At 46.7% G+C, this 15,351-nt stretch overlaps 1 protein-coding gene across 3 annotated transcripts in view; it reads left to right on the top strand.

The window, feature by feature from the left end:
* The first annotated feature begins 12,305 nt into the window (after positions 1 to 12,305).
* ADAMTS20 (ADAM metallopeptidase with thrombospondin type 1 motif 20) overlaps positions 12,306 to 15,351 on the top strand; it is a 306,378-nt gene continuing 303,332 nt past the window's right edge. For all 3 annotated transcript variants that reach the window (XM_056573961.1, XM_056573960.1, XM_056573962.1), the window contains exon 1: positions 12,306 to 12,641. In XM_056573961.1, coding sequence (XP_056429936.1) covers positions 12,551 to 12,641 — 91 coding nt within the window. In that variant the 5' untranslated portion in view covers positions 12,306 to 12,550. The remainder of the gene's footprint in view (positions 12,642 to 15,351) is intronic.

The raw sequence follows: 15,351 nt of genomic DNA, 5'->3' as shown, positions 1-15,351 counted from the left end.
GTGCTGGGATTCCCTTTGGCCCTAGAATGGCCAGTGTTCAGAGGCCACGTACCCTGAACCCCTAAAGTTCTGAGGACTTAGTTGACTTGCTATCACAAGACACCCAATCTACTACAGCTTCCACTCGGAACCTTGACGCACCATCCTTCTCTTCCTCTAGCTTAGCTTCGGGCACCTCTCATGCTACCACTTGCCCTCCTGCCGCCACCACCAACACTAGCACCCCAGCAGCTTTACTTGATCCGTCAGAGGAGTTATTTACACATCAGTTTGAAGACATGAGTGATGCACAACCATTATTGCCAGAGGATGTAGTTAACAGGGATATGTCTCAGTCAGGCAGCATTACACACATGGATGTACGGTGTTGATGATGAGGATGCGTCCATGGATGCCACGTGGGTGCCTGCTAGAAGAGAAGAAGAGGGGGAAAGTAAATGGGAAGACAGAGAGGAGACGAGTTGGAAGCAGGGGGAGGTCGTTGCTAGGAGCTAGTGGCACAGTCAGACAGCATGCATCGGCACCCGGGGTTAGCCAGACGGGACACCAATCAACGCATTCTGTTGCCACTACCAGAATGCCGTCATCGCAGAGCTCAGCAGTGTGGCATTTTTTTTTGTGTGTCTGCCTCTGACAACAATGAGGCAATTTGCAACCTGTGCCAGAAGAAACTGAGTTGTGGGAAGCCCAACACCCACCTAGGCACAACTGCTTTGCGAAGGCACATGATGTCACATCACAAACGCCTATGGGATCAACACGTCAGTACAAGCAGCACACAAAGTCAAAGCCACCATCCTCCTCCTGGTCGAGCATCTTCAGCTAGGTCAACCACTGCTGCCCTCCTTGCCCCCTCTCAACCATCCGCCTCTCCGTCTCTCACCTTGAGCAGTTCCTGCTCATCTACCCACAGTCAGGTGTCTGTCAGGGAGATGTTTGAGCACAAGAAGCCAATGTCTCAAAGTCACCCCCTAGCCTGGCGTCTGACAGCTGGCTTGTCGGAACTGCTAGCCCGCCAGCTTTTACCATACAAGCTGGTGGAGTCTGAGGCCTTTAAAAAATGTGTAGCCATTGGGACACCGCAGTGGAAGGTACCCGGACAAAAAATTTTTGCACAAAAGGCAATCCCCAACCTTTACTCCATTGTGCAAAAAGGAAATTATGGCATGTCTGGCACACAGTGTAGGGGCAAAGATCCATCTGACCACTGATACCTGGTCTGCAAAGCATGGTCAAGGCAGTTATATCACCTACACTGCGCATTGGGTAAACCTGGTGACGGCTGCCAAGCATGGAATGCGTGGCTCTGCAGAGGAGTTGGTGATATCGCCATGACTTGCAGGCAGGCCTGCTGCTACCTCCTCTACTCCTCCTACTCCATCCTCTTCCATAACATCCTAGGTCGAGTCCTCTTCCACTGCTGCGTCTTGCTCCACATCACCGGCACCCCCCCAGCTCCCCAGGTGCTATTCCACATCCCGGATACGGCAGTGTCACGCCATCTTGGGGTTGACTTGCCTCAAAGCGGAGAGTCACACCGCACCAGCGCTCCTGTTGGCCCTGAACGCACAGGTGGACCAGTGGCTGACTCCGCACCAACTGGAGATTGGCAAGGTGGTTTGTGACAATGGGACAAATTTGTTGGCGGCATTGAGGTTGGGCAAGTTGACACATGGTCCGTGCATGGCACATGTGTGTAATCTGATTGTACAACGCTTTGTGCTCAAGTACCCAGGCTTACAGGATGTCCCGAAGCAGTACAGGAAGGTGTGTGGCCATTTCTGACGTTCCTACACGGCCATGGCGCACTTGTCAGATATCCAGCGGCAAAACAACATGCCAGTGAGGCGCTTGATTTGCGACAGCCCGACACGTTGGAATTCAACACTCCTAATGTTCGACCGCCTGCTCCAACAAGAAAAAGCCGTCAACGAATATTTGTATGACCTGGGTGCTAGGACATCATCTGCAGAGCTGGGAATTTTTTTGCCATGTTACTGGAGGCTCATGCGCAATGCCTGTAGGCTCATGCGTCCTTTTGAGGAGGTGACAAACCTGGTCAGTCGCACCGAAGGCACCATCAGCGACATCATATCGTTTGTTTTCTTCCTGGAGCGTGCCTTGCAAAGAGTGCTGGATCAGGCTGATCCAATGGAGGGAAGAGGGGAAGGGGGCTCCAGCTCCACAATACGGTAAGTAAAATTTAACCTTTAATAATACATGGTTAAAAACATATCCATTATCCAAATAAACAAAGAAAAAGACAAAAGTGCTCAGTGAGTTAAAACCCACGTCAACCGACGCGTTTCGGACCAACTAAGGGTCCTTAGTCATGGTGCCTTAGTTGGTCCGAAACGTGTCGGTTGACGTGGGTTTTAACTCACTGAGCACTTTTGTCTTTTTCTTTGTTTATTTGGACCATGGATATTTTTTAACCATGTATTATTAAAGGTTAAATTTTACTTACCGTATTGTGGAGCAGGAGCCCCCTTCCCCTCTTCCCTCCATTGGATCAGCTTGCTTCACCGAGGATATGGCTCGGCTTTCCTGCTCTCGTGCTCCCTGTAGATGCATCTCCTTGACCCAATGAATCACGGTGAGCTGGAGTCCTTTTTGTCTTTACTCATTTAGTGCTGGATCAGACAGTAGATGAGCGTGAAGAGGAAGAGTTGTGGACACCATCACCACCAGAAACAGCCTTATCAGCATCGCTTGCTGGACCTGCGGCAACGCTGGAAGAGGATTGCGAGGAAGAGGAGTCAGAGGAGGAATGTGGCTTTGAAGTGGAGGAGGAAGACCAACCACAGCAGGCATCCCAGGGTGCTCCTTGTCACCTATCTGGTTCCCGTGGTGTTGTACATGGCTGGGGGGAAGAAGATTATACCTTCTCTGACATCAGTGAGGACGAGGAAGGGGACATGAGTAGCTCGGCATCCGTCCTGGGGTCTTTCATGCTGTCATGCCTGTTGAGGGACCCTCGTATAAAAAGGATGAAGGAGAACGACCTGTACTGGGTGTCCACGCTACTAGACCCCCGGTATAAACATAAAGTGCCTGACATGTTACCGCATTACAGCAAGGCGGAAAGGATTCAGCAGGTCCAAAATAAATTAAGAAGTATGCTATACACCACGTATAAGGGTCATGTCACAGCACAACAGGGATTTAACAGGGGAAGAGGTGAAAGTAATCCTCCTCCTCCTACCACGAACATGCCGGCAAGGATAGGATGCTTTACAGACATGCTGTTGATGGAGGACATGCAGAGATTTTTAAGTCCTACGCATCGCCACAGCCCTTCGGGGTCCACCATCAGAGAACAACTTGACCGACAGGTAGCAGACTACCTGGCCTTAACCACAGATATCGACACTCTGAGGAGCGATGAACCCCTTGACTACTGGGTGTGCCGGCTTGACCTGTGGCCTGAGCTATCCCAATTTGCGCTCGAACTTCTGGCCTATCCCGCTTCAAGTGTCCGGTCAGAAAGGACCTTCAGTGCAGCAGGAAGTATTGTCACTGAGAAGAGGAGTCGCCTTGGTCAAAAAAGTCTGGATTACCTCACCTTTCTTAAGATGAATGAGGGATGGATCCTGAAGGGACTGACACTGGGCAATACATTTGATTGAACAAGGCCTGATCAGATGAGCTGCCTTGGGCTAAAAATGGTCCACACACTGCTGTATTTGAACTCTGAATGCCGGATGACTTGCGTGACTTATCCGCCACCAAGTAGGGTTCAAGCCGAAATGTTTTAGGGCACTTTCTGCATGGTGAAACAAAAAAAAAAAATTCTGGCCGCTGCTGCAGCAGTGGCTGCGACAATAACAAATTTTCATCCATGTGTACATGCCAAATTTTTCTGGCCTCTGCTGCTGCAATTTTTCTGGCTGCTGCTACAGCTGCGACAATACCAAATTTTCCAGCCAGGTGTACATGCCTAATTTTTCTGGCCTCTGCTGCTGCACTTTTTCTGGTGCTGCAATTTTTCTGGCCGCTGCTACAGATGCGGCTGCGACAATACCAAATTTTTCATCCATGTGTACATGCCTAATTTTTCTGGCCTCTGTTGCTGCACTTGTTATGGTGCTGCAATTTTTCTGGCCGCTGCTACAGCTGCGACAATACCCAATTTTTCATCCATGTGTACATGCCTAATTTTTCTGGTACTCTCTGTTGACATCTCTGTCCATTTTAGCAACCGTGGATATTAGATGTATGCTAAGGGTAGCATGGTGGCTCAGGAGGTTAGCACTGCTGCCTTGCAGTGCTGGGGCCTTGGGTTAAAATCCCACTATGTGCTGCCTCAAGGGGGGCTCTAACTATGTGCTGCCTAATATGGGGGAATCTTATGTGCTGCCTAAAGGGGGGATCTAACTATGTGATCCCTAAAAGGGATATAACTATGTGCTGCCTAAAGGGAGGCTCTAACTATGTGCTGCCTAAAGGGGGGGCTCTAACTATGTGCTGCCTAATATGGGGGAATCTATGTGCTGCCTAAAGGGGGGATCTAACTATGTGATGCCTAAAGGGGCCTCTATGTGCTGCCTAAAGGGGGCTAAAGCACATTATTCCAAACCATTTAGGAATAATAGGTGATTTATGCCCTTTATGGATTAAAACCAGACTCTGTATCAACTAATTTTCCATGGAAGTTTTGCCATGGATCCCCCTCCGGCATGCCACAGTCCATGTGTTAGTCCCCTTCAAACAACTTTTAAATCACTATTGTGCCCAGAAAGAGTCCCTGTGGGTTTTAAAATTCGCCTGCCCATTGAAGTCAATGGCGGTTTGTCCGGGTTCGCGAACTTTTGCGGAAGTTCTCGTTCGCGAACCGAAAATTTTATGTTCGCGACATCACTACTGATAGCTTTGTACGTCATCTACACTGTGCAGTCATACGCAGCATTTTACTGTACACAGGTCACCAGCTTTCTGATCAGTCATACATCCATGACCATTTAACGCTCACAGATAGGTTACATACAGACATCAATGCTAGAATTTACATGCATACTCCTGATAGTTCCATTACATCAATACGCGGCATAGCATACTCACACTACTATAGCCGTCACCCCTCGCAGGTGTTAGACATTTTGTGCAATCACGCATGTGTTTCCAGTTCTGCTACTGTGTCTGTTAGTTCCAGACATTTATTTCTATCACAGGAGCGTTTAGATTCACTAGCAATACTAATCATAACATGTACGCCACCAAGTCAGTGTCACTCATTGCCAGGATTGAAGCAGCACACCATGCAATGTTAGTTTACCCCGCACGTTACAGTTCATATCATGTGCATAAGCTACATGCTGTTATACTGGCTTTCGTTCCTGTAACTGATAGGTCATACAAGTTATTGTAGTAGTTGAATCAAATGTTAGTCAACAAGTCAGTATGACGATCACATATTAGCACTGTATGTTGACATCTGACATTCAGCCTCCACCTTTTAACCCTTGTGTCCAGGGGCACACACCATGTTATTGTCACAGACATGTCTCCAGTAGACAACACCATGACAGATTAGCGGATGGGGGTTGCAGTGCACACATTGGCGGTTGTGTACCCTTCATCCCTGCAATGTCTGCAGGGGGATGCACTGTGTAGTTGTTTGCTATTGACACGTTTTTATAGCAATAACATCAAGACGCATACCCTTCATACCTCCCATGTTTGCAGGGGGATGCACTGCATAGTTGTTGTTACTGAAATGTCTTCAGAGCAACAACATCATGACACTCAGGTGGTTGTTTATCCTTTAAGCCTGCCTCAACTGCCGAGGAAGGCACCACACAGGTTTATTGTTACTGACACGTCTTCAGAGCAATAACATTACGACACACAGGTGGTTGTTTTACCCGGTATGCCTGCCACGTCTGCAGGGGGAGGCTCCACACAGGTTATTGTTACTGACACATCTTCAGAGCAATAACATTACGACACATAGGTGGTTGTTTTACCCGGTATGCCTGCCACGTCTGCAGGGGGAGGCACCACACAGGTTATTGTTACTGACACATCTTCAGAGCAATAACATTACGACACATAGGTGGTTGTTTTACCCGGTATGCCTGCCACGTCTACAGGGGGAGGCACCACACAGGTTATTGTTACTGACTCCTTTTCAGACCAATAACATTTTGACACATAGGTGGATGTTTACCCATTATGCCTGCCACATCTGCAGGGGGAGGTACATCACAGGTTATTGTTACTGACACGTCTTCAGAGCAATAACATTTCGACACAGGTGGTTGTTTTCCCGTTATACCTGCCAAGTCTGCAGGGTGGGGGGCACCACTCAGGTTATTGTTACTGACACATCTTCAGAGCAGTAACATTTCGACATAGGTGGTTGTTTTCCCGTTATACCTGACACATCTGCAGGGGGGCACTACACAGGTTATTGTTACTGACACGCCTTCAGAGCAATACCATTTCGACATAGGTGTTTTGTTACCCTTTATGCCTGCCACAACTGCAGGGTACGTCCCACGTAGGTCTACATTTCTGACACAATCTCAAAGCAATAGACCACAGCATAGGCGGTCGGATATTCCAGATGCCGACCATACTGGCAAAGGAGGCAGCACAGGTTCTGGTCACTGACACTTTTCAGAGCAAGAGCAACTCGTCACATACATGGGGTCCCCATGACAACACGTCTGCCGGGGGATATACCACGCAAGTTTGTCACCGACATGTTTCCAGCTAGAGTCTGTCACACGGTCGACAGCCCTATTAGCACCTGCTTCATCGGCATTATCATATGCGCAATGGTCCAGCTTGAGGGCACGATGGCTCAAGCATGGAGCAGTAGTGTCTGCAGGTACATTGGGTAGGCAAATTACAGACATGATGGCAACAAAAGGGTGGGTCACTCGCAGTGGGACACCACTCATGAGGCTAGTGAAGTTAGGAAAGGGCATTGGGTTTGGCTTTTTTTTCAGGTAAGGGTTTCAGATATTGTTGGATTCTATAGGCAATAAGGCTGTTACCGAAAAGGTCAGTCGGGTTGTGATGGTTGTGCCTATCTAGCTAACAGTTTCTATTTTGCCACTTATTAGGAGGAACATGATGGGATTCACCAGGGCTGACAGGTCACAGTGTTTCACTCTCGCACTGATATTAGGCAGCATGCTACAAGCAGTTATCGGCTTGGATTTATCCTGACCCTGCTCAAGTGCCAACTCTGGTTCCGGGTTAAGAGTGGGCATGACTACCACAACTCTTCAGTTTCCAGGCATCGATTTCTAGACCAGTCAGTTCGCTTTCACCTAATTTCTGTCTTAATGTCGGAGCTATATCTTGGGTTTGTGCTAAGGTAGGGGCATTGGTTCATGATTACAACATTCAACTCCCTACCATTTGACTTTTTTGCCCTCTAAAGGCAGTGGCCTCTGTCTCGGTCATTGGGCACAATTCAGACCGATATGTTAAGTTCAAATGTGTTATATAACGCGTAAATATATATCATTGTTATCACAAGCACGAATGTGTAGCCCTGATCACAAGTGTAAAGCCTAATTAGGCTGTATTTGTGAGAGGGGCGGTAGCATCCCCACCCCCCTCCACGTCAAGGTGGCACATAGGGGTTGTGGGCGGGGGTATATAACATCCCTGCCTCCTATCGGTGGGGCATTCATGACGTTTGCGGACCCCTCATAACCCTCCCTCTCTTTTTCCTCTTTTCATTTCTTCATTTCATCCATTACAGGGCATGCCCTCTAAAGGCATGGCCTCCGTCGTGGTCATTGGGCACAATTCAGACCGATGTGTTGTTTAAATGTGTTATATAATGGGTAAGTATATATCTTTGTTATCACAAGCACGAATGTGTAGCCCTGATCACAATTAAGAATTCAATGTTATACAGTATAAACCCCAACACAGTGCTAGTAAAAAGAATACATTTTTCCACAAAAAACAACAACCCCTAATATGGCTATGTCAATGGAAATCTAAAAAAAGTTATGGTTCTTGTAATGCGATGATAAACAAATGCTGAAAATTGTTTAAAGGGAAATTGACAGGCTGTTCACTCGTACTAAACCGGCTATCGTGTAGTAGAGTTTTTTTTTCTAAACTATGCCCATTCTTTTAGCTATCATCACCTCCTGCACTTGCTCTGTGCCTTTTGTATCCTGCTACGGTCCCGGTGTGATCCTCTTCCTGCTTCCTAAGCCCAATATGTCACAGTGCAGCTGAGTGGATCGTTTGCCACAACCTGGTGCCCGGGCTCAATATGTCACATTGCTGCTCAGCCATTCACTGGCTGAGGCAGATTAACGCTGCGGCTAGCAATTCACTGAGCTGCACCATTGCAACATTGCAGCTTAGCTAATCGCTGGCCATGACGATGTCCCAAGATGGCCTGTGATTGGCTCAACAACAGTGTGATGCATTGGGCCCATGCACCAGCGATTAGCTGAGTCGCTGTGTAAGTTTTTATGTTCTCATTATGGGGTAGTGCATATGTTTGTGGCCTTTTTGTTTTCAGCACAAGCCCCCAAACAAAATGTGAAAAAGTGAAAGGGTCCTAAGTCTTTCTGAATGCACTGTTAAATTATGGTAAAACAGAATTGTATGACGCTTTAAAAGGTGATTTATAAATGTTTTATTGCATGCTCAAATGGGTGTATAAGAAAAGACAAACAGTCAGGGTGAAGGCCATTTTATCTTTATTGCTGGCCTTCATCCAGGATGGCTAGTCACAATTAGATTCTATTTGACTGTACAATTTGTAAAGTTAAAAGATGTCTTACCCAAACCTAAAAATCCACAGTGTGCATTTTGCATAATACCTACATTCGTAATAAAGCACACAATGATTTAATAACAAAAAAGTTCCAGAATCATGTCACAAATGATACATGCTTTATGAACATGGAAAATACTAAGTAATTTAGCAAGAAAACATAAATATTAAAAGGCAAAGAAAGGGTCCAGTTATAACTCAAACGCTGATTAATGCTAATGCTATGGCATAGGATTAACACTATAAAGGACATCTGTAGTGCAATGTAACTTATCCTTCGGATAGGGGATACGTCATAGATTGCCGGGGTATGAGCGCTGGGGCCCCCTGCAGTCTTCTGTACGGGGCTGCGGCAGTATGCTGGAAAGGGGGCGTTCCGTCCCCATGTGACGCAGCGGCCGACCCGCCCCCTCCATGCATCTCATAGAGGTACATGGAGGGTAGGATTCTGCTGGGGACGACACTGCGCTTCCTGCAGACTTCCAGCGCTCTGACCCCCGCGATCTATAACTTATAGAAAAGAAATTGAAAAAGAAAAGAATTTCCTCTGTAGTATACAGCTGTGGATAAGTACTGGAAGGATTGCCCTTTAAGGATTTTCATTTTTGCACTTTGGTTTTTTTACTCCTCCCCTTCTAAAAATCATAACGCGTTCAATTTTGCATCTACAGACCCATGTAAAGGCTTGTTTTTTTGTGTCATCAATTGCACTTTGTAATGACATCACTTATTTTGTGATCCCCTTCTTGCTGAGGCAGACTGTATAATCAGAGAGACAATCAGATGGTACAGAGGAGGTTAATAGATAAGTTATATTGCACTACAGATGTCATTTAAGTACTCAGCCCATTTTCACCTTAAAGGGGTACTCCTCTTGAAAATATTTTCTGTTAAATCAACTGGTGCCAGAAAGTTAAGCAGATTTGTAAATTACTTCTATAAAAAATCCCAATCCTTCCAGTACTTATCAGCTGCTGTATAATCCACAGAAAGTTTTTTTTTATTTCCTTTCTGCGTGACCACAGTGCTCTCTGCTGACACCTATGTTCATGCCAGGAACTGTCCAGACCAGGAGAGGTTTGCTATGGAGATTTTCTCCAATTTCTAAAATGGACAGAGATGTCAGCAGAGAGCACTTGGTCAGGCAGAAAAGAAATTGAAAAAGAAAAGAAATCCCTCTGCAGTATACAGCTGTGGATAAGTACTGGAAGGATTTCCCTTTAAGGACTTTCATTTTTGCACTTTGTTTTTTTTTACTCCTCCCCTTCTAAAAATCATAACGCGTTCAATTTTGCATCTACAGACCCATGTAAAGGCTTGTTTTTTTGTGTCATCAATTGCACTTTGTAATGACATCACTTATTTTGTAACATAATCTGCAGCGAAACAAAAAGAAACGTATTCGTGGGGCTATGCCATAGCATAGCATTGATTAGTGTTATCGGTGCTCTGCTGCTCCAGCCAGATAATGATTGAGAACAATCCATGACACTGGCAGGTCTCAGCTCTGCAAAGGGGGCAGTGCATGCTATAAATTCTGCAGGGTGCCCAAACTTTTGCAGACACCATTTTTTGTTTTCTGTTATTTTGAAAGTGTAAATGATGGAAATAAAATCTAATTTTTGTTGACATATTATAAGAACCTCTAATCTGTAATTTGATGCCTTTTGGAGATTTTGCCATCTTTCCTTGGCTTCTTTATGCACATTAATACAAATTTTTACCTGAGGTGCCCAAACTTTTGATCCCCACTGTAGCATTGATCAGTGTTATCGGCACTCTGCTGTTCCAGCCTGCTGAGAAGGCATGGAGCAGCAGATCGCTGATTGGATGAAAAGAAGGCAGGTAGGGACCCTCCCCCATGTCCTCTCAGCTGTTCGTGATGCCACGATTTCACTGCGACGGTTCCGAACAGCCCAACTGAGCTGCTGGGAACCGTTTACATTCACTTTAGACGTGGTGATCAACTTTGATTGCCACGTCTAGGGGGTTAATGCTGGGCATCACCACTATCGGTGATTTCCGACATTAGACACGGGTCCTGGTGGCTGACCGGGACCACACGGCTATGACGCAGGATCAGCAGGTGACCCCGCGTCATAGAAGGGGAGCGGGGCCAGGGCATACAGGTACGCCCTTGGCCCCCAAAGACGAGGAGGAAAAAATGAAAACGCAAAAAACAAAAAATTGCTGCGTCATGCCAGAATTTTTTTAAATAATAAGTGATTAAAAAAAAACAGTACAGTGGTCCCTTAACATACGATGGTAATCTGTTCCAAATGAACGATCGTTAGTTGAAACCATCGTATGTTGAGGGATCAGTGCAATGTAAAGTATAGGACAGTGGTCCCCAACCTGCGGACCTCCAGATATTGCAAAACTACAACTCCCAGCATGCCCAGACAACCAACGGCTGTCCGGGCATGCTGGGAGTTGTAGTTTTGCAACATCTGGAGGTCCGCAGGTTGAAGACCACTGGTATAGGAGGCTATACAGTACTCACCTGTCCCCGCCGCTCACCGCTGCCCTGGATGTCGCCCTCCATCGCTGTCACCGCGTCCGCGGACCGTCTCTGCTGCGTCTCTTCATCGCCGTCATCACGTCACTGCGCATGCCGCTCCTATTGGATGACGGGACGGCGCATGTTGAAATTATCGTATGTCGGGGCCATCGTAGGTCGGGGGGGTCACTGTACTACAATAAAAAATTATAGGGGTCAGAACATGGCAAAGCACAGATTTTTTATTTTTTTTTAACCACAGTGAAACATAAATTATCCAAGTTTGGTATCACTGGAATCGTACTGACCCATAGAATAATGTTAGCATGTCAGTTGTACTATATTGCAAACTTCCAAAAAATTATTGCCCCACAAAATTGCGCAATTTACATTTTTTTTCAATTTTGCCTTACATATAATTTTTTTTTCTGGATTGAAAATTCATAATAAGATTTAAAAAAAAGTGCGCCAATGAAAAGTACAACTTGTACAGAATAATAAGCCCTAATACAACTTTGTCAGTGGGAAAATAAAAAAAGTTATAGGTCTTAGAAGGTGAGGTGAGGAAGAAAATGCAGCCAGAACTCAGAATTCGGTCAGTCGTGAAGGGGTTAACACAGTGGCCTTCAAACTGTGGCCCTCCAGATGTTGCAAAACTACAATTCCCAGCAGGCCCGGACAGCCAACGGCTGTCCGGGCATGCTGGGAGTTGTAGTTTTGCAACATCTGGAGGGCCACAGTTTGAAGACCGCTGGGTTAACAACAAGCCATAGTGCCATGCTGCCTCTGCTCCTGTCAGTGACTGGGCATAGAAGTCTCAGCAGTCCAGGCAGGAGAGAAGTGTGGTAAACTTAGGAGCCAGGTCACAGCTGCGCCCCCCATAGCTGCAGCCCTGCCCTCTAGATAGGCTCCCTTCCAGCGGAGGGGTATGATGTCGGCTGGTGTCAGGGGCTGGCCAGAAGGCGGGCTCTGCTGTTTGATGTCGGGTCCTGGGATGGTCAGAGAGGACTGAGGAGCACAGTTGCTGGCACTGAGCCGGGGCTTCACATACACATGTACTCAATGCAACTAGTCCCAGCTGTGGGAGCCGGAGACACTACAAGGAAGGGACAAGGACGGAGCGATGCGGCACTGGCGAGGCTATAGTGAGGGGCAGAAGAGACAGGGAAAGAACGTGCACTTGTGAGGGGAACCAGGGGGCGCAGGCTGGGGGAGAGCGACCGCGGGAGGGAGGAAGGGGAAAGAGAGGACCCGAGCCCTTGCTTGTCTCTCACACACACGGGAACATGCTGGGGGCGCACTGGCTGGCCGGGCTCGTCTGTCACCTCTGCGTCCTGCACATACAATCCTGGGAACACCGGCTGCACCCCAAGCAAGGTAACCAAGCTCTAACCCGGCCTGTGTGTGGGATGAATGGGCACTGCCGGCGGCCACCCTGTGTGCACAGAATATATGGAGGGAAGCAGGGTATATATATATGTACTGTCACTGTGTGTTAGACTAGGTTCACACGTTGCAGAACTGCTGCAGATTTTCTCCGTGGATTTGTGCAGAACTGCTGCAGATTTTCTCCGTGGATTTGTGCAGTCCAGCAGATAGTAACAGTAGAAGTGTTGGTGATGTTTAACAAATCTCATCCACTCACTATGACACTCTTCCATGCTGGAGTAGACTTGTACGACAGATCACATGGTTTCTGGCAGCGCCAATTTATTGTTGATTTTTTACATTGAATTCAATGGAAAAAAAAAATCACAATCCACTTGAGGTGTTACTGATTATCTAGCTACAACTTTACTTTTTATTTTTATTTTTGAAGTGTGCCCTATTCATCGCACAGCCTATCAGTTACCTGGGAATGTCACATATGTAATGGGTCAGTGCATGACATGGCAATGTGGTAGGTGAACGGCACAGGTCCTGACTAAAATAATAATACTTTATTAAACCTGTCATCCCGCTATAGTCTCCTAACAGCCCATTCTTGGTTGGATGTCCCAGGATTTGGCAAATTGGTCTTCTGGTTGGATGTGCTGACCTGCCCTTGAATCCAGACTCTAAGGACCCTATTACAGGGGGCGATTATGGGCCATACAGGCTAACATTACATTGTGTTGTGTAATAGTGTCAGCTGATCAGGTCGTTTTGACCTGTCAAAAATGATAAGTTGTTGGCCACACACCTCCCCATGTAATAGTGTATAGCCCTGCCTGTCTGATACTGAGCCATGTAATAGTGGATAGCCCTGCCTGTCTGATACTGAGCCAAGTAATAGTGGATAGCCCTGCCTGTCTGATACTGTGCCATGTAATAGTGGATAGCCTTGCCTGTCTGATACTGAGCCATGTAATAGTGGATAGCCCTGCCTGTCTGATACTGAGCCATGTAATAGTGGATAGCCCTGCCTGTCTGATACTGAGCCATGTAATAGTGGATAGCCCTGCCTGTCTGATACTGAGCCATGTAATAGTGGATAGCCCTGCCTGTCTGATACTGAGCCATGTAATAGTGGATAGCCCTGCCTGTCTGATACTGAGCCATGTAATAGTGGATAGCCCTGCCTGTCTGATACTGAGCCATGTAATAGTGGAAAGCCCTGCCTGTCTGATACTGAGCCATGTAATAGTGGATAGCCCTGCCTGACTGATACTGAGCCATGTAATAGTGGATAGCCCTGCCTGTCTGATACTGAGCCATGTAATAGTGGGTAGCCCTGCCTGTCTGATACTGAGCCATGTAATAGTTGATAGCCCTGCCTGTCTCATACTGAGCCATGTAATAGTTGATAGCCCTGCCTGACTGATACTGAGCCATGTAATAGTGGATAGCCCTGCCTGTCTGATACTGAGCCATGTAATAGTGGGTAGCCCTGCCTGTCTGATACTGAGCCATGTAATAGTTGATAGCCCTGCCTGTCTCATACTGAGCCATGTAATAGTGGATAGCCCTGCCTGTCTCATACTGAGCCATGTAATAGTGGATAGCCCTGTCTGATACTGAGCCATGTAATAGTGAATAGCCCTGCCTGTCTGATACTGAGCCATGTAATAGTGGATAGCCCTGCCTGTCTGATACTGAGCCATGTAATGGTGAATAGCCCTGCCTGTCTGATACTGAGCCATGTAATAGTGGATAGCCCTGCCTGTCTGATACTGTGCCATGTAATAGTGGATAGCCCTGCCTGTCTGATACTGTGCCATGTAATAGTGGATAGCCCTGTCTGATACTGTACCATGTAATAGTGGATAGCCCTGCCTGTCTGATACTGAGCCAAGTAATAGTGGATAGCCCTGCCTGTCTGATACTGTGCCATGTAATAGTGGATAGCCCTGCCTGTCTGATACTGAGCCAAGTAATAGGGGATAGACCTGCCTGTCACATACTGAGCCAAGTAATAGGGGATAGACCTGCCTGTCACATACTGAGCCAAGTAATAGGGGATAGACCTGCCTGTCACATACTGAGCCAAGTAATACGTGTGTTATGCAAGCACTGATCTAAGATATTGACGCTTGTATTGGGCAGGCATGGTGTAATACAGCCATAGGACTGGATCTTGGGGTTAAGTCTTCGTTACTATGTGAAGTAATTTACTTTGAATTTCAATGCTCGGACTTGTGTGCGATGATATAGCGATGTGTGGAAAAATGTTTTTTTTATAAAATGTTAGATTTATGTCATGTGCCAATGTGCAATCAAACCATTTTTTCAGCATTCAGAGGCTGGATCCAGCAATAGAAATTCAAAACCTCCTTCTGACATATCTCTGCCATTTCCATGCCATACCCCATTGAATTAAATCAGCCGAACAGAGTGACTACAGTTGTGGTCATTTTCTGGATTTTGGCTCAGACTGAAAACCCAGCCTATTGAATTGGCTATGGCATGAGTCTGAAAGGCATACGGCAGAAGGTGGTTTTGAAATTTTCCTGCCAGATCCTTTCCCCAGAGGCACAAAACATGGTGTGATTCCAAATACTGCTGATATGAATTGGAAATAAGACACGAGGGCATGGTTGGCCAGATTGACTATTTATCCCATTATTGACCATGTGCAAATGTTTGGTTTCATTCATTGATCTGTCAT

This window comes from Hyla sarda, chromosome 4, assembly GCF_029499605.1.
Source record: "Hyla sarda isolate aHylSar1 chromosome 4, aHylSar1.hap1, whole genome shotgun sequence".
Taxonomy (NCBI): Eukaryota; Metazoa; Chordata; class Amphibia; order Anura; family Hylidae; genus Hyla; species Hyla sarda.
The sequence above is the reverse complement of the archived record's forward strand: the minus strand, read 5'-3'. Positions and strand labels throughout refer to the sequence as shown.